At 38.6% G+C, this 19,684-nt stretch overlaps 1 protein-coding gene across 4 annotated transcripts in view; it reads left to right on the forward strand.

The window, feature by feature from the left end:
• The window catches only part of LOC124253257 (fibulin-1-like), a 46,859-nt gene that overhangs the window by 26,402 nt on the left and 773 nt on the right, over nt 1-19,684 (forward strand). For 2 of the 4 annotated variants that reach the window (XM_046687001.1, XM_046686998.1), the window contains 12 exons: nt 51-170; nt 1,609-1,803; nt 2,498-2,629; nt 4,843-4,983; nt 5,958-6,146; nt 6,387-6,524; nt 7,886-8,011; nt 8,771-8,896; nt 9,633-9,752; nt 10,394-10,546; nt 11,062-11,203; nt 18,067-18,326. In XM_046687001.1, coding sequence (XP_046542957.1) covers nt 51-170; nt 1,609-1,803; nt 2,498-2,629; nt 4,843-4,983; nt 5,958-6,146; nt 6,387-6,524; nt 7,886-8,011; nt 8,771-8,896; nt 9,633-9,752; nt 10,394-10,546; nt 11,062-11,203; nt 18,067-18,326 — 1,842 coding nt within the window. Of the gene's footprint in view, nt 1-50; nt 171-1,608; nt 1,804-2,497; nt 2,630-4,842; nt 4,984-5,957; nt 6,147-6,386; nt 6,525-7,885; nt 8,012-8,770; nt 8,897-9,632; nt 9,753-10,393; nt 10,547-11,061; nt 11,204-13,939; nt 14,493-18,066; nt 18,327-19,684 lie in introns of those variants that run through there. The other 2 variants (XM_046686999.1, XM_046687000.1) reach the window with 2 other exon arrangements.

Raw genomic sequence — 19,684 nt, forward strand, 5'->3', positions numbered from 1 at the left:
GTTATCACCCTCTGTTGGCGTAAAACTAAACTCACTCACTGTTGCTGTAGAGGGTTACAACTGCGGGGAGAACAACCCCTGTGAACACCAGTGTGATGAAGATGCTAGCGGTGTCATGTGCAGCTGCTTTGACGGCTACGAGCTGAATGGCGATCAGACCACATGCTCAGGTGAGTCCCAGGGAGCACTGCTTCTAAATAAAGAAATTGTCCCCTGTTATACTGAGATTTGTCTGCTGAGTCCCAATGCATTGCTTCAACAGCAAGAAATTGTCCACATGCTCCGTGAGTCCAAGAGAGCATCACGTTAAATGCATTGCTTCTTACAAATTATAATACATACTTCAAGATCTTACATTTACACAACAATTATAACACATCTGTCATGGTTGTTCATGTATACAACAATTATAACACATCCGTCATGGTTGTTCATGTATACAACAATTATAACACATCTGTCATGGTTGTTCATGTATACAAAAATTATATCACATCTGTCATGGCTGTTCATGTATACAACAGTTATTACACATCTGTCATTGTTATACACTTATACAACAGTTATTACACATCTGTCATGGTTATACATTTATACAACAGTTATTACACATCTGTCATGGTTATACATTTATACATGAGTTATTACACATCTGTCATGGTTATATATTTATACAACAGTTATTACACATCTGTCATGGTTATACATTTATACATGAGTTATTACACATCTGTCATGGTTATATATTTATACAACAGTTATTACACATCTGTCATTGTTATACATTTATACAACAGTTATTACACATCTGTCATGGTTATACATTTATACATGAGTTATTACACATCTGTCATGGTTATATATTTATACAACAGTTATTACACATCTGTCATGGTTATACATTTATACATGAGTTATTACACATCTGTCATGGTTATATATTTATACAACAGTTATTACACATCTGTCATGGTTATACATTTATACATGAGTTATTACACATCTGTCATGGTTATATATTTATACAACAGTTATTACACATCTGTCATGGTTATACATTTATACAACAGTTATTACACATCTGTCATGGTTATACATTTATACAACAGTTATTACACATCTGTCATGGTTATACATTTATACAACAGTTATTACACATGTCATGGTTATACATTTATACAACAGTTATTACACATGTCATGGTTATACATTTATACAACAGTTATTACACATGTCATGGTTATACATTTATACAACAGTTATTACACATCTGTCATGGTTATACATTTATACAACAGTTATTAAACATTTGTCATGGTTATACATTTATACAACAGTTATTACACATCTGTCATGGTTATACATTTATACAACAGTTATTACACATCTGTCATGGTTGTACATTTATACAACACTTGCAACTAATGTATCATGGTGGCCACAACACAACCATTATAGTTACACATTAATATCACAGTTCTAAAAGTCATATAACACCTGCTTATAAGTTGTGCCCAGCTTTAAACATTTGTACATCTGTTTATCTTCAAATCCACTCGCTCTAATTGGAACTAAACTTGAATAAGGATGTGTTCCTGTACCCTGCAGATATTGATGAATGTGCGCTTGGTTATGCGAGATGTGGTCGACATGAGGAGTGCATCAATGTGATGGGGCGTTACACATGCACCCCCTCCACCTGTCCCCCAGGCTACACCAAGAACCCCACCACTGGCGTCTGTGAACAGGAGATGGAGTGTGCCCCTGGGTATGGATTCAATAGCGTCACTGCCAGATGTGAAGGTGAGCGTCCAAACTACTGCTGGGCTAAAGTTTAGTTCTTCTCTCCTTAAAACCAGGGTTATTAAGTTGTGTGCCCATTGCTCCCATTATTTAAGGTACTACAGAGTTGCCTCCCCTAGGTGTGCCAGATCATGGGTTCAAATCCCAGATTCACCCTGACCAGGCTTCCTGGTTTGTCGGTTCCTTAGTTTATTCAAAGTGGAAAAGTCTGGATCTGCATCACTTGAGGCTTCTTCGGTCATTTCCCATGTTTTAGGTCTGCCTCTTTCCAACTGGAATAGGGGCTGCGGGGTAGTCTAGTGGTTAAAGCGTTGGCTCGTCACACCGAAGACCCGGGTTCGAATCCCCACATGGGTACAATGTGTGAAGCCCATTTCTGGTGTCCCCCGCCGTGATATTGCTGGAATATTGCTAAAAGCGGCGTAAAACCAAACTCAGTCAGTCCAAATGGAATAACATTGTTTTTCAGGGAAAGTACTTGACCCATAAGATTTTGATGAGTCCTGAACATGGAAGGTCCATGAGGTTTCAGGTAATGTTAGTTTTTAGGGACTGTCCTTCACTTGTTTGATGACAAGAAGTGTTTAAATACGTGTACCAGGATATATATAACATATATTTCGGTGATATTACACCCCTCCCAACATTCATCTACACAGGGAGTATGACAGAGATTGTATATTACTGTTTCAAGACATTGACGAGTGTACAATCTACCAGCACTCTTGTTACGGAGACAACCAGATCTGTGTGAACCTGAACGGGTCGTACAAGTGTGACTGTGTGGAGGGCTACCACTACAACATGACGCAGGGAGAGTGCCTTGGTACTGTACACTGGCATGGCTGTGTGGCTCCCTGGCGTGCAGTGTCCATGTAGCATGGCATGGCATACATTTGATTTTTTCTTGACAGTAATGTGCTATACAAACAGTTCATTTGTGTGTTAAATAGCAACATGTTGTTGACTGTGTGGTTAATGTTGTGCTAACACAGTCCATGTGATTTGTTATCTGTTTTCTAAGTGTGTGCTCTCTTACAGTGCATCAGCCATGTATCTTGTAACTTTGGGTTGGTGGATCTACAGACAACAGTGGCATATTATGTGATGTCTTCCTGTTTGTGTCCATAGTGTCTCATGGCTTCCATCGTGTTACGTGACGTCTCCTGTTTTGTATAGATGTGTTTTCATGACATGTGTTATCTGTTGGCCCCATTCATCAACATTTCCATTGAAATGTATCTTATCATCCAAAACTGTGTTCCACAGGAGATATTGCTTGTGTGAGATCAGATGACGTCACAATGATATGCTCTGCAAGTCTAGGAGTTATTGACAGTAGATTTTGTACAATGCCCTGACAATGCTATGACGGCATGAACTTGATGACGTCACAATGCTATGTTATTGCTACACTGCAAGTCTTATGGCAGTCATTCAACGTACAACAATGGCCTAGGCATTGTATAATGATCAGTACACAATGCTGGTCTTCTTGTAATTACAGATGTAATGTGAAATGAGATGCAATAGCCTGCTTCCCTTATTTATCATCAAAACTGTGTTCCACGGGAAATATTGCTTGTGTGAGATGTTTTGACAGTAGATTTGGAAAATGCCCTGACGTCATCAATTACATGACTCAAAAACCTGATGATGTCATAATGCTATGACATCGCTGCACTGCAAGTCTTTTGGCAGTGCCGTGTTCAGGGATGTACATGTGTAATTGAAAACAGAAGAAGAGTGATTTTTAATGATAAATAGAATCTCACCCTCGTGTCTTCTGATATCAAATATATCAACACTCGTTGATAAAAGTAAATATATCCTCGGCAAGCCTCGGATTTTGGTAACTTTATCAACTCATGATGATATATTTGATATCAAAAGAGACTTGGGTGAGATTCTCTATAAACTTTTATAATACACTCTGAGTCAGTAGACTTTAGAACCACACCATGCAGTATGTTCCAGATCTTTCTGTCTAAATCTAGTACATGTATAAATATAGCACACTATGACCCCCTTACTGGATCTAAATACACAATGTATTACACTCAGAACATTGTTACACAATGAACAGCGCTGCGACATAAAAGTCACTATACTCAGATTGTTTTAATGAGTTCATGGTTTGATAGTCCACTATGGTGTGCTTCAGTGTTAGTTAATACTGACATGCATCGTGTCCAGTTGTAAAAAAACTTTCTGTTGTATGTAACTAACCAGCCTGTATGTTTGTGGAGATTCTGGACTACAAGTTGTCCCAACAACGTGTGCCTGTTGGAAGAGGTGACACAATGAAATAAATTGCCATATATTGTGTAGTTATCATACTCCAACAGTCCGATGGTCTAATGACATGGTGTGTCAATCACTGGGTTGTCTGGTCAAGACTCGATTACTTACAGGCTTGATTATTAACATAGCTGGAATATTGCTGATTAAAGGATTAAACAACAACATAGGAAATCTTGTACCAGGGGTGTTGAAATATGTGTTGCTCATAAAGTAAACCTTTATGTAACATTTTCACAGTGTTTATGGGTTATGTCACACAGGTTTTGATGAATGTTCATTAAAATACTACCCCAATTTATTCTACAAATGTTTACAAATTTATTTAATTTTCTTTCATATTGGTAGTACTCAAACAACAGGTTTAAAGAGGATTCTGTAAAGTTCACTTTTAAAGAATGTAATGATAATGGATATATCGAACTGAATTTGGTTTGGTTCCATTCATTTGGTGTATTTTTTTATCAAAATGCACACAACAAACGATAAGGAAAATTAGTTTGAGTTTTAAGTCTTTGGATGGCATTTAGAAGTGATACACATTTTAGGGTGATGGATGTCATTAACTGATGTCAACTTCTGTAATATGAGGAACACGATGTTTCAGAGTATATTCCTACACCTTCATGAGGTAAGTTTATAACAACCTTAAGTTAACCACCTTAAATACATCTAAGTTACAGAACATGTGCATCACAAAGTATTTGGTTGCTATATGCCTGGCCTCCTGTGTTGCAGACATCAATGAGTGCGCTACGGGGGCCTACCACTGTCAGTCGGGGGAGAGATGTGAGAACAAAGTGGGGTCCTACATCTGTCGCAGAATCTACTCCTGCGGAACGGGCTACACCCTCGACACAGAGAGCCAGAGATGTGTTGGTAGGTAGCTTTGAGGAAAATTGCTACTCTTAGACCCAGACACCTGGAGATGTGTTGGTTGGTACAGCAGCTGTGTCAAAGCTGGAAACAAAAATTGTATGTAGCTTTTGTAATCTTTAGAGAACTGTTTGTCTCTGTAAACTGAAATAAACATTGGGAATGCTAAATATCAGCCTTCTTGGTAAAATGTTAAGAACCTTTATGAGCATTTATGCATCTTGAAAAGCTTGTGTACTATGTAATAATACCTACACTGATTACTTTGACTATATGGCAGGTGTAAGGCAGGGTTGTATGATAAGTCCTTTGCTATTTTCATTTTTTGATAATAAGTTATCTGTAGGTATTATAACGATTGAAAATACCTGGTTCAGCTCTTCCTGGATAAATTAGAAAATTTGTTGTTGTTTTGTGGATGATGTGATATTGGCCTCTGATGCAGTGTCTGGTTTGCAGGAACAATTAACATTTTGGAAACATATGCTGATGGATAGATTTTGATAAATCTTTAAAACACCAGTATTTTCATTTTTAGACAGGGTAGTCTTTAAGCACATTTAAAACGCTTATGACTTCAAAATTGAAAATGTTACCAGACATCTGTTTAAATACTTGTATTGCACACATAAGAAGTGATAAATATTATTAAACTTAAGTAATTGTAGTTCAATAATGTATATGGGCCTGTGGCCTTCTTATGGAATAAGGGGTGGTGGGGTAGCCTAGTAATTAAAGGTACGGGGCGGTGGGGTAGCCTAGTGGTTAAAGTGTTCACTCATCACAACGAAGAACCAAGTTCGATTCCATGCATGGATACAATGTGTGAAGCCCATTTCTGGTGTTCCCTGCCACAATATTGCTGTAATATTACTAAAAGCGGTGTAAAGCTAAACTGACTCACTCACTCATATAGAATAAACACTTGACACTTGACATGATGGTGAGATCCACACCATATCTTTTTACCCTTCTAGACACCAACGAGTGCGAACTGAAGATCGATAATTGTGGAGGTGGCTATGCATGTCAGAATACTAACGGCTCCTTCCGCTGCGTCCCCAAGACCTGCCCCGAGGGTTCCCGTTTCAACCCCGCGCGGGGAGCATGTGAAAGGATCTCCTGCCGGAGGGGCTTCAGACCAGGGCCTAATGGCAACTGTGTCGGTATGTGAGAATCATTTCCAATAATACTCTACAGCAACATGACGTATGCAAATGTTGAAAATGCATAATATAATCTACATGTTCTTGCAGATGCTATGTTGGTTGTTCACACTGAATATGATTGATACGAACTATTAGAAGGGACATTTGGGACCTGCTCTTGTATTTGGCATCACAGTCCAGAAACTAAATGTTTATATGCAAGGATTAAGACATGAGTGTTATGTTGTATGTGTGCAGATCTCAACGAGTGCAGGGAATACCCCAACATTTGTGGGAACTTCCAGCAGTGCGTGAACAACGTTGGTTCCTACACCTGTCGGAGCACTCTCAACTGCCCTCCTGGGTTTGAACCTGCAGAAGGTGGCCGATGTGTAGGTGGGTACCCGGTAGTTTCAGTACAAACATATGATGTGATGTTTCAGACAAGTGACAGATAGAAAGGTTCCATGCTTTGAGTGAAGTGTTAACTACCAAACAAAATATTTATACTTGCAAAGGATTTTCTGTTATTCAGCCCCTTCTTGAAGAACCAGGATGTAATAATGATTCTATTGTCACCATGCAACTAATAAAGACTGTGAGTGAAAATATCAAAATTAGTGCAATATTATGAATATGCAATGTCTTTTAGAAAGTGGTCAAATTTAGCATATATTATGTTGTGGATTTCAGAGTAAAGTACAAATTCTAGTACTCTTTTGGTTGAATCAAAGTGCTCATTTGGTTGAATCCCACTGAAACCCACACTCTTAGTCAGTCAAAGTCAGAGATCTTAACCGGGGCGGTGGGATGGCCTAGTGGTGAAAGTGTTCGCTCGTCACGCTGAAGAAGTGGGTTCAATTCCCAATATGGGTGCAATGTGTGAAGCCCATTTCTGGTGTCCCCCGCTGTAATATTGCTGAAATATTGCTAAAAGCATCATAAAACTAAACTTACTCACTCACTCATCAGAGATCTAACCCACCCAGCCTCGACAGCTTACACTGAATGTTTGACCATTGGTAGCCTTATATCCTAAGTGTACCCCTCTGAAGAGTGTAACTGGGGATGGCCCTCATGGCTGACATGTATGTGAATGCACAATGCCTTTCAGAAAGTGATAAAATGTAACATACATTAGATCACTCATTTTGTGTGCTGGCCTCACTCTGAGGGTAGTTAAATGGCTTTGAATATTGTAGTTTTATGTTTTTGTACAGATGGAACATTTGGTTATTTTTTTTCAGTAAAAACGTAGAACTTTCCTGTATCTTGTTTCTTTTGTATTCCATATTCTAAATGAATTGTTCGTTTGCAGCTGATATGGCACATAGTTTGTTTAGAATCATGCGTGAAAATAAGACCAGGTTAATTAATTTTCTTGTCTCCCCAAAATACCTGAAGACAGGGGGCAACAAATGTTTGATCACATAAGACTAATTTGGTATTTCCAATCTTTTATTGGTTCATTTGAAGGGGAAATATTATAATTTTCTGATGTGAAGAAACATGTAAATATGAAATATCTATGTAGCAAATAATAAATATATGTAGCAAATAGTAAATAAATACATATAGAGATGAAAGGTTAACAGACAGGCTACAGAAGTTATGTATGTATTATTGAGAATGGCTAAAATGTGAGTTGCATGGATCAATTAAACAAATAACTAAATTTGTGTGGCCTGAAGTAGGAAGACATGAACAAGAAGTAGCAGTGTTTTATTTGAATCGCTGTGACCTTCATCTGTTGGCAGACATTGATGAGTGCGAGAAATCAACTCACCGATGTGGGGCGGACCAGCAGTGTGTCAACAGACAGGGGAGTTACTTCTGTCAGTGTCCTCGTGGATACCGTACCAGCGCCGGCGGCAGATGCACCGGTCAGTACAACATCACATACCGTGGACATAGTCAGTTAAACCTGTTACATGTCAGACACTATCACTGTTACTTGATACTTTAAAATAGATTGTAATTTTTATCTGGTGTGCTTTCTAATACAGTCCTATAATGCTGTAACTTAATGCTGGATACTGATGGAGTCAGACAAATGTCAGTGTGTCAACAGGTAGTTGAAATATCATCACATAATAAGAAAAGTGTATGAGGTCATTTTTGGACAAAAACATTTTCCTTACGTTTTAAGACTTACACCACTCCAAAAAGCAAACTTGAAGGAAAACAACTATTTGTTGGAATGTTGAAATAATGAAAAAGGATTGTTTGTCTTTGAATGCTACTTCACTTTGAGAGGTTGTGGGGTAGCCTAGTGGTTAAAGCGTTTGCTCGTCAGGCCGAAGACCGGGTTCGATCCCCCACATGGGTACAATGTGTGAAGCCCATTACTGGTGTCCCCGCTGTGTTATTGCTGGAATATTGCTAAAAGCACGTAAAACCTCACTCACTACTTCATTTGATTGGTGTTAGTGGTGCAGCAAAGCTTTCAGCTATGTCACACTGTCATATTTTCCACACAACTTGTAATGTATCTAAGATAGACTTGCCTTTCATTTTTATAGCAAGTATATGACTATAGAGGCGTTTTTTTATTACAGTTGTAATGGAGGTTTTATTTTTGGATATATTGCATGGATCTATGTTTGTTGATTGTTGAGTATTGTCTCACTTCCTGTTGTCAGATGTGGACGAGTGTGCGTACGGTGCGGCCATCTGCCCCTCCAACTCTCGGTGTTCCAACACCCCTGGTAGCTACACCTGCCAATGCAAGGAGGGTCTGCAGGGCGACGGCCAGGGAAGCTGCTCAGGTCAGTGGTCTACTATGTGGTCAGTAGTTTTCCAACAGTAAAAGTGTCCACTCGTCACTAGTGTTGGGAATTGGTTGAAATCTCACAATTGATGATTGCTTCATTACCAACGAACAATCATCGAAAAAAATTGGTTAGCGTCATTTTTCAGATTTTCCTATCCAGGTTGTTATTGCAGATATGTATAACATGATGCAACATGCTACTTTAAAGTGATGACTTATATATCATGAACATAAACTTCCTGGAGTCTTCAAGAAATATTCAGTCATTGCTTTTCAGTTAGTGAAGTGAGTTTTAAGAATTAAACACGTTTTCAGGCCCTGACACTTCAACGATATGTTTCATTGTTAAGTATTTCAAAGACTAAAAAAAGTAGTTAAAAAATCGTTTATGTTCGATTATGAGAAAATGTGATCGATTGCTTGGTTGTTTGGTCACTGCGATCAATCTTCGATTATATTACAATTAATCGGAACACCACTACTCGTCACCCCGAAGACCCGGGTTTGATTCCCCACATGGGTACAATGTGTGAAGCCCATTTCTGGTGTTCCCCGTTGTGATATTGCTGGAATATTGCTAAAAGCAGTGTAAAACCAAACTCACTTACTCTTCCAACAGTGTATTATACAGTGTTACATGTTTCTGACATTGCAGAGTGCCTTAAAGAGTTATGTGACGTTATTTCCAACATTGAATAGTGTCTTGAACATTGTATATTCCGTTATTTCAGACATCGATGAGTGTCAGACCCCCAACATCTGCCACCACAGCTGCGTGAACGTCATCGGCTCCTACTTCTGCTCCTGTAACCGTGGCTTCCAGCTGGCGGAGGACAAGAGACTGTGTGAAGGTCGGGCTGATTCCTACAATCTATGCATTCTTTTAATCCTCTCATAGTATTCTGAAGTAAATCTAAAAAATTGAAGTTGAAACTGCAATTGTTGCCATACATAGAATGTCTTTAGTTCCCAGTCTCATGGGTACTTACACTCACACCCTCACTGAAATTGTACTTAGGACAATTACAATTTTGACTAATTTGAAGGAAATTCAATTATCTACTAGTATTATCAATTATCTTTTCATTGAAAAAATAAGACGGTTATTACACTGACCAATTGACGCTGAGATCCGCTGAAAGTAGATTTATGCATGTAACATATACTGAGAGAAACAAATAAAGGATCACAGGGATATTCAAGCGTTCCTTTAATATTTTCCAGTTTTTATCACCAGCTTTGAATAGTGCTGTGGTGAAGAAAACTGAATAATAATAAAGGAACGCTTGAATTTTCCTGTGACCCTTTATTTGTTTTTGTCAGTGTATCTCACTGAAACTTCTGCCATCATGGATTGTATGACATCATTATGCAGACAATGTATGGCTGCTGGGATATGACTGCACCATTGCTAACCATTGTAAAAACTCAATTCACTCTCTCACCCAGTCTTGTCCTGAATATACCATTAACATAAAATTGGTTTTCTTAGACATCAACGAGTGTACTCAGTTTGGAGGTCGAGGAGGTCGTGGAGGTATCAGGGGTGGCGTGTGCGGAGGTCGTTGTATCAACCTCCAGGGGTCATATCGGTGCGAGTGTCCCGAGGGATGGAGGGTCAAAGGTGATGGAAGGTCATGTGAAGGTAAGACTCACCTAGACAACTAGTCTGTCATACAGATCCTGTACCAAATATATCCAGGAAGGCCCATGCAAGTCTAGAATATGTGGCAAGTCTACATTACAACAGTTAATGAAGGAAGTCTCTGGAAATCATTTAATATGTTTTATGATAATAATTCATGAACCGTTTGTTCTGTATAATTCAAATTTTCTGTTCATTTCTGAGACTTGATGTTAGTCTACCCGACAACTTAAAGAACCCATTTCTTTGGAGACAACCGTGATATAGCGTTGAGTCCAGTCCGTTTAGATGACATGTAAATGAAATAATTAACCCTTAAGTGTATACAACATTTTAGGTAACCTGGACAGTTGATAGAGGAATGTAGTGTATGCTAAAGCTGTGAAGTATTGATGATGTAATGTTGCTGAAGTTTGGGTTTGAAAGTTCCATATTGACTGATTTCGTTTTGGTTCATTTCTAAAGGCAAAGAACACACAGAAGTATTGTACATGGTGTTTTTTTTTGTGTCCCAGATATTGACGAGTGTAAGACTGGTGTGGCTACATGTCGCAACAGGGATGAGTTTTGTGTCAACGTCCGTGGCGGCTTCAAGTGTCCTCTTGTGCGATGTCCAGATGGGTTTGTCAAGATTCCATCAGGCGGGCGGCAAAACAGGTAAGTCACAAATTTGATAAACACAAAGCTATGAAGTATTGGTCATGGAGAATAGATAAATGATGATTATATATGTTGTGACATTGATCAACAAATAAACCGCGTCAGAACTTATTGTTATATTGATATGTGCATGTGTGATGGTGTGTTTCTGTTGTTGATTAATCCTTAACATATTGTGAGTGGTGTTGTTTGTTGTACCTAACTGACAGCTTTGATGGAGATGTTGATATAAGTTAGTACAAAGCATCACAATGAAAACAGAAGAGTTTGCTAACTTGGAGATCATTGTGATGTAAGAGTTATCTCCCTTCACTCACATACGATACTTTGAACTTTTAGCCATGTTGGTACAGGCACTTCCTGCAACACTTTTTCACTTTGGCAATTTTGTGGCCAGTTACACCAGGCAACCACTGGTATTAGACTGATTAATGAGAGGCAAATTGTCTGATAATGTGACAGCTGTGTTTTTTGGGTAATAAATAACAAAGTTCAGAAATGGGTGGAGAAGCCAGAAGACAAATGGAATTGTTGACTGAAGCACCCTGAAAATATATTTGATGGAAGTTTGAGACATGAATGCACCAGCAGTCAAACATATATTTGTAGTTGGCGGCAATGACTGCCAAAGGTCTTGTTCTTAGCTCACCTGATCATGGGAGTTAATGTTCTTGTGTACAGGGTCCCATTGTACAAAACAACCTTAGTGCTAAGACTACCTTAAGTCTATGTTAAGGTATGGGAGATACAGTCACCTTAGAGCTAAGATCGTTTTGTACAACGGCACCCTGGTCTTTAGCTGGCAGACATAGATGTGTTACATTTTCTGACTTCATTTCTGAGAGGGTTGATGAATTCAACGTGACTTTTTGTGAATTTTGTGACTGTAGGGGTATGAAGTTTATTCAAGGTATTACTATTGGATTTTGATAAGGCTGTCGTAAAACCATCTATCATTAAGAACTTTGTGAATGTGATGGTCAACTTGTACAGTACATTGATTGTTGAAGACATCTTCATGCCAGTGGCTATAATGTAAAATACGTACACGAGTCATTCAAACATCTTTGCAGAAACTACTGGGCCAGTGACGCTGAGGGTTCACATGGTTGGTCATACCAATGATGACACCCCCAGTTTGTTCGGGTATCAAATTGATTTTCAATATGACCACCACACCAGCTATTTTGAAAATGATATCAATGACATTACTCAAAGTGTTTGTTAACAGCATTGAAATTAACGTCCGTCCTTAGGCCCGAACCCGACTGAAAACCACTTGGACCCACAGCTTTTGTTTTCTGCAGGTCCTTATGACCAACAGTTCAAAAAAAAGTTTTTCATCCCCAATAATTTCCAGTATTTTATCTCAATTAGCAGCAAAACTTTCATTTTGTTTGCTGGGAATTACATATATTGTAGCTAAAATATAGGGCGTACACATTCTGATCAGGACCCACAACTTTTTATGGTTCTGGGTCCTTAGGCCTGCAGCTTTTCAGGGTTAAGGGCGAACACTGCTTGTGAAAATGTAACGAGTAGTTTGTATTTGGGCTCAACATGTATGTTTCCTTCCTTGCAATATTAGGGTTCTCTGGCCTTGCCAAACTTAAGAAACAGAACTTATTCTAGTTTGGTGACATGGGTCTCCTTTCATGAAGCTACCTTTACTAAGGTTAACCTTAACTCCCATTCTTTAACATTGCACTAAGGTTACCTTAGTGACTTACGATCACCTTAGTGCTTTCTGAAAGGAGGCCCTGAACTTATTCTAGTATGGTGCTCCTTACCTTGACGTAATTTGTTCAAATGAATAAGAATTTAGTTGGGGGTTGGGGGGTCTGAGACAGTTAGAAAACCTGTACAGCTTTTGGAACATTACTCTGTATAGAAGGTTTATGGGATGAAGAGTTGAAACTTTGTCACAAAAAATGTTCACAGTTGGCAAATGCCACAGTGTGTTTTGAATATTTCATTCAAAATTTTGTTCTTGCAGATTTGCAGAACTATTGTGGATAGTTAGGTTCTTGTTTCATATTTACCAAAACCGGCTTTTCACTCAGTATTTCTGCAGAAACAAGTTGAATATTAAATCTGGCAATGACTTTTTAAAAGTACAGGAGCATGTCACTACCTTGTAACTTTAATATCTTCACAAACATAATGCTTACTTTTTACCTTAAATGTGTCCCTAAAATACAGTTCTGTTGGCCATGGCTTTGAAACACTGAATGAATATTTGACATTGCAAAACCTCTCACAGCTACCGGGGACGATGAGGTAGCCAAGTGGTTAAAGCGTTTGCTCGTCAGGCCGAAGACCTAGGTTCAATTCCCCACATGGGTACAATGCGTGAAGCCTATTTCTGGTGTCCCCCCCAGCCGTAATATTGCTGGAATATTGCTAAAAGCGGTGTCAAATGCAACTCACTCACTCACTGCAACAGCAAATTTGCATGGTAGAGGAAGTTCCAGGATTTTGAAAAAAGTGGAAAGAATATAATATCCATGGGTGCATTTTACATGTAAGGTGTTGGAAAAAAGGGGTTCCCCACTTAATACCCAAGTCGTGAAGTAACGTGGCCGAGGGCACAGTTACATTTAAGGTGTCAGGAAACAACAGGTTGTGTGCTCTTCCATGTGATCTGCTTCTCCAGTCTGAAGTGTAGTGTAGCTGCTTGCAGTCCCCCCATGTTGTCTAACACCCTCCATGCATACTGACATTCACTTACAGTTTCCGCTGCAAGAAGAGATCCAAGACTTGCCGCCGATGTCTGGACGGGCTCCTGTCCCTCTCCTACAACTTCCTCACCTTCCCCACCAATGTCATCATCCCCGCAGCCCTCTTCTCAATGACCGGCGCCAACGACCAGGAGAAGTTCTACGCCTGGGAACTGACCATCATTTCGGCCGAACCCCGTCAGAGTGGAATCCCCAAAGCCACGGACGCATATTTCTCGCTTGAGGAAAGCTCCAACCAGGCTGTTGTCAGCCTCATACAACGAATACAAGGTCCGCAAGACGTTGTGCTTCAGCTCCGGATGAGGATCAACGACCTTACCAAGGGGTTTGAAGGTTACGCTGAATCACGTCTGCATTTGTTTATCACAGACGACAATGTGGCTTAACTTGCTGTTTATTCTTCTATATAAAATAATCGGTATTGCTGATCCAGTGATTGTGAAGTCAGAACGAGGTTTCCAGGAATATTTGTCAGCCATCTAAGCAGAAATTGTCAACATACAGATCATTTGAACATACAGACCATTTGAACATACAGACCATTTGAACATACAGACCATTTGAACATACAGACCACTTGAACATACAGACCATTTGAACATACAGACCATTTGAACATACAGACCATTTGAACATACAGACCCATTTCATGAGGATGAAAGTTTGCTCTAATGGTATCCGAAAATGGTTTTATTGGGGAGCATAAACATATTTCTAAAGGTAAAATATATTCATTTTTGAGATTCAGTATGAGAAGATCATTCTAAACTTTGATTTTTTAGTAATTCTATTTAAATTTTCAAATTTCAAATTTCAAGCAGTATTTTACCAAAAGAAGGTCTGGTTGAATAATCCATGCTCTATATTATTATGTTGATTTTCACTGAATATTTGATCTTCACTTTTTATTTTCTGACTTTCTTTTACAATTACAATTAATGCAAAAATATTTAAATAGATCTGATAATATGAAACAATTAAGAAATTAGGAGGGTACATTTTGCTGACAGTTTCTTTCATGCTGATGTAATTGTCCCCCAATTCATTTTCAACTAAAGGCTTGGTTACTGCTGAAAATATATTTATCAGTATTTAATGTATTTAATTATGTATACATGGTCAGGAAAATTCTTGAAAAAAAATAGTTTCTAATATGACTATCTAAAGATTTAAAAAACAAACATATTGTTTAAAACAGTGAATGAATGTTATAGAGTTTTGGTTAAATATCAGCTTCCGTTGCCTAGGCATTAGAGATTAGTACCAGTTGCCCAATAACCATTCCGATATAGCCATCATTCCGATATAACCAGCATTCTGTTGGCCAGGACTTTGTGCGGATTTGTGTATGATATAGGATTCTGATAGTTGTTTTCAGACACTCTGTACTATATGGCAGTATTCTGTGTACCAGTGTCTGTTGTGTCATATCCCAGGCACTTCAGGTGTTATTTTGGATCTGGTGTATGGTCCACATATGATTCTTTAATGTTACAACAAGGTATAACTATATATTTCTTGGTTCATTTCGTTCTTAGGCCGGACCAAATTTATTTCTTGTTTTACGCATTTTTGTCCTCAGGAAACCTAAAGGCAGGAGAGAATTTTTTTGTATATAATCACCAGTCAAAGTAATATTCCTTCTAAAAACTAGAAGTATTTTACTTTGGGCAATTTATGATGTGCATTTTGGGCAAAATACAATTTAAAAAACATTTGTTTGTAAGTTTACATTTTTGCCAATGAAAACATTAGGATTGTATTTTTTGAGCTTGAAATCTTTTACAATTTTTTTTTATTATTCTTGAAATTTACGACCGGTGGATCCGTAAAACAAGAAATAAAATTGGTCTGGCCTTAGTTGTGAAGAAATATATGATATTCATGAGGGTTGAAAAAGAGGAAAAAAGGATATTTCAGAAGTTTTCTTTTGTCTGTAAAATTAATGTTATCAGAATATGTTGCCAGGCAACCAGTGTTAGCTTGAGACCTTGTAGTTTATCCTATAGTATATGCATAAGTTTCAGCATGTTTTGTGGGATCAGCATTTAGGAAATAAAGTGTCTTGCCTAACATTTGTATATCATTATTCATTTTGCATGTACAGGTATCATAATGCTATTCATCCGGTGACAAATATGATTGAATCAGTAAACGACAAGTTTGAGCTAATTTGGAATAATTTGATAATCATGTATCATATTCTTCAATAAACTATTTATATATTGATGTTTTGATTTATTTGCTGAGAAGAAGAATGAGAGAAATTGTATGAAGTACATGTATATGAGTCAGGCTTTACACCTGTGAGGTTTTACGTACAGCAGTGAGGTTTTACACCTGTGTGGTTTTACACCTGTGAGGTTTTACACCTGTGTGTTTTACACCAGTTTTACAAATTTTACAGCGGTGTTTTAACATGGATGCCAAAGAATCTCTACCTGTGAAGATCTGGGTTAGAATTGATCTTCAGTAACCCGTGCTTGTCGTAAAAGGCGACTAACGGGAATGGGTGGTCAGGTTCGCTGACTTTGTTGACACATGTCATTGTATCCCAGTTGCGTAGTACAATGCTCGTGGTGTTGATCACTGGATTGTCTGGTCTAGACTTGATTATTTACAGACTGCCGCCTTATAGCTAGAATATTGCTGAGTGTGGCATTAAACAACAATCAATCTGATCAAACTGAAATATGGTATATTTGGGATTCACCCAAATCATTCGCTCATTCAATGGGCCACCTTGCCAAGTGAAGGTGTAAAGTGTTGGGTGAAGTGTCATGTGCTCCTATGAACTACGTCTGTGATATGAGCCAAAGGAGAAATGATGTGTGTCAGTAGATGTTGGTGACTGACTTATGTAACTGACAGCGGTGAGGACATCAGTGAATTCACAGGTGAATACATTAGTGAATACACTGGTACATACATTGCTGAATACACTAGTGATGACATTGGTGAATACACTTGTGAATGCATTGGTGGTGACATTGGTGAATACACTTGTGAATGCATTGGTGGTGACATTGGTGAATACACTTGTGAATGCATTGGTGAATACACTTGTGAATGCATTGGTGGTGACATTGGTGAATACACTTGTGAATGCATTGATGAATACACTTGTGAATGCATTGGTGAATGCATGGTGAATACACTTGTGAATGCATTGGTGGTGACATTGGTGAATACACTTGTGAATGCATTGGTGGTGACATTGGAATGCATTGGTGGTGACATTGGTGAATACACTTGTGAATGCATTGGTGGTGACATTGGTGAATACACTTGTGAATGCATTGGTGGTGACATTGGTGAATACACTTGTGAATGCATTGGTGGTGACATTGGTGAATACACTTGTGAATGCATTGGTGAATACACTTGTGAATGCATTGGTGGTGACATTGGTGACTACACTTGTGAATGCATTGGTGAGTACACTTGTGAATGCATTGGTGGTGACATTGGTGAATACACTTGTGAATGCATTGGTGGTGACATTGGTGAATACACTTGTGAATGCATTGGTGGTGACATTGGTGAATACACTTGTGAATGCATTGGTGGTGACATTGGTGAATACACTTGTGAATGCATTGGTGATAACAAGGTAATACACTTGTGAATGCATTGGAGAATAGATTGTGATTACACTGGTGAATAAACTTGTGAATACATTGGTAAATACCATGGTGAGAACATTGGTGAAAACATTATGGAATACTTTGGAGAAGATATAGGTGAAAACAGTGGTGAATATTTAGTTCACTTGTCTGGCATGTGAATGTGAGCAACACCTTAACTTCTGTTTGACAAGACTGTATTACCATGTGCATGTTTGCAGTTCACACCCGTGTGCAAGGTCAGTATAAACCTACTGTTGTAACTAACATTATGTAACTACTAGCATTGACTCCTTTGTTATTGCATGTACAAGTGTACCACTGTTCTCAACTCAAGTCAGGAAGTCAGCTTGTTTCATTGCCAATCTGTGTGTGTAACTTGCATATATCAAGTGCCCTTAAGAGAACTATGTAGAAGCCTGCAAGACAAATTAACAAAAACACATGAACATATCTGTACCAATGTAGCTGAAAATGCCTTGTTTGTCTTCAGCCGCAGCGAGCTAATCGCTGATGATGGTGGAGTGGTATGTGGTCGGTCGTGTGTCCCCACCGACGTTAACTGTCACTACAACAAGACGAAGACAGTGTCATGGCAGTTCCTCGCACTGCCCCAAGTGGAGTTTGTCCATAAACCCCTCACCCTCCTCAACATCCGCACCATCGGGTACTCCATCTACCCAAACCTGGACCTGCGCATCATCGCCGGCAATGATGAAGGGCTGTTCCAGACAGTGGTGGAAGGAGACCAAGGTTTGTACCTTCTGGGGGTGTCATTGACTGGACTTTTAGCATTCATAGCATCTCATTTGTATCATCTTATATTGATCAATGATAAAGTTAGATATTTTTTATGCATAAAGATAAATAGTTACAGACATGGAATTGTTACATAAGTATTCACAAAGAACTTAGTTAAGCACCCCGACATATCTCACGATTGAATGAGTCCCAATCTTAACCCTTTGGAGCATATCTGGGACATAATTGGTCGTCGTGTGCAACAAAGGGATCCTCCTGTACAAAACCTGGCCCAATTGGAAGCTGCTTTACACAAGGAATGGTGTAGACTGCCCTTTTAGAGGATCAGGAGGCTGACAGGGGGTATGAGGAGGAGAGTGCTGGCTATCATACAGTCACATTTAGGTTACACTCTGTATTGACCTTGAATCGTGTAAGACATGCAAAATGACATTTTGAATGTTCACATTCACCAATAAATTCAACATTAAACATTCCAGGGCCATACATGTACAGACATGGTTTACCGTTTTGTATGAAAATCAGTGATTTTAAAAATGAGCAATTATCATCATAAAATCAACATGGATTCCAATACTTTTTGTCGCTTTTTATGGGTCAAAGGATCATATGGGTCAGAAAAACTTTTGTTTTTTCATTGTGGTCACCACGATAAGTTTTATGTACGTGTTGAAAACCTATCATTGCAAAAATACAAAGGGTGCTTAATTAAGTTCTTTGTGTATATTTCTGTAGCAGTGAATTTTATTCAGAAATCAGAGTTCATAATTAGTATTGATGCATCAACTGTAGGACAAATTTATTGATGCATCAATATTGTTATAAATTATGAGATACCTTGGACCAGGGCCCACTTACACAAACTAATCATAGCGCTGTGAAAACCTTTGGTGCCTTTTAGAGTATGGGGCTTATGATCATTGTAGCGCTAAGATCACTTTGTGCAAGTGGGTCCTTGTCCCTGGGCCTCTTGGGTCCCCTAGGTTCACTGGAATGAAGATGGGGCAGTGGGGTAGCCTAGTGCAATATTGCTAAAAGCAGTGTAAAACTAAAACTCACTCACTCACTCTTGATATGGATATCAATCACTGGATTGTCTGGATCAGACTTAATTATGTTGACATGTAGCAGGAATATTGCAGTTAACAGTGTGTGCCATTAAGCAACAAATGTATACTGAGGAAATAAGGGATCACATGAAATATTTGTTAGGCAATATACACTGCAGTGGTACAATATTTTGCAAAATGAAATAAAATTTGATGTAAACATTTAATTTGTTGTGGGATGCCATTTGTTTTTCAAGAATATTTCAAATTTTGACATTTGTGTTTTGACCGGTTACTTCA

This window comes from Haliotis rubra, unplaced genomic scaffold, assembly GCF_003918875.1.
Source record: "Haliotis rubra isolate DU_JTF1 unplaced genomic scaffold, ASM391887v1 Scf537, whole genome shotgun sequence".
Lineage (NCBI taxonomy): Eukaryota > Metazoa > Mollusca > Gastropoda > Lepetellida > Haliotidae > Haliotis > Haliotis rubra.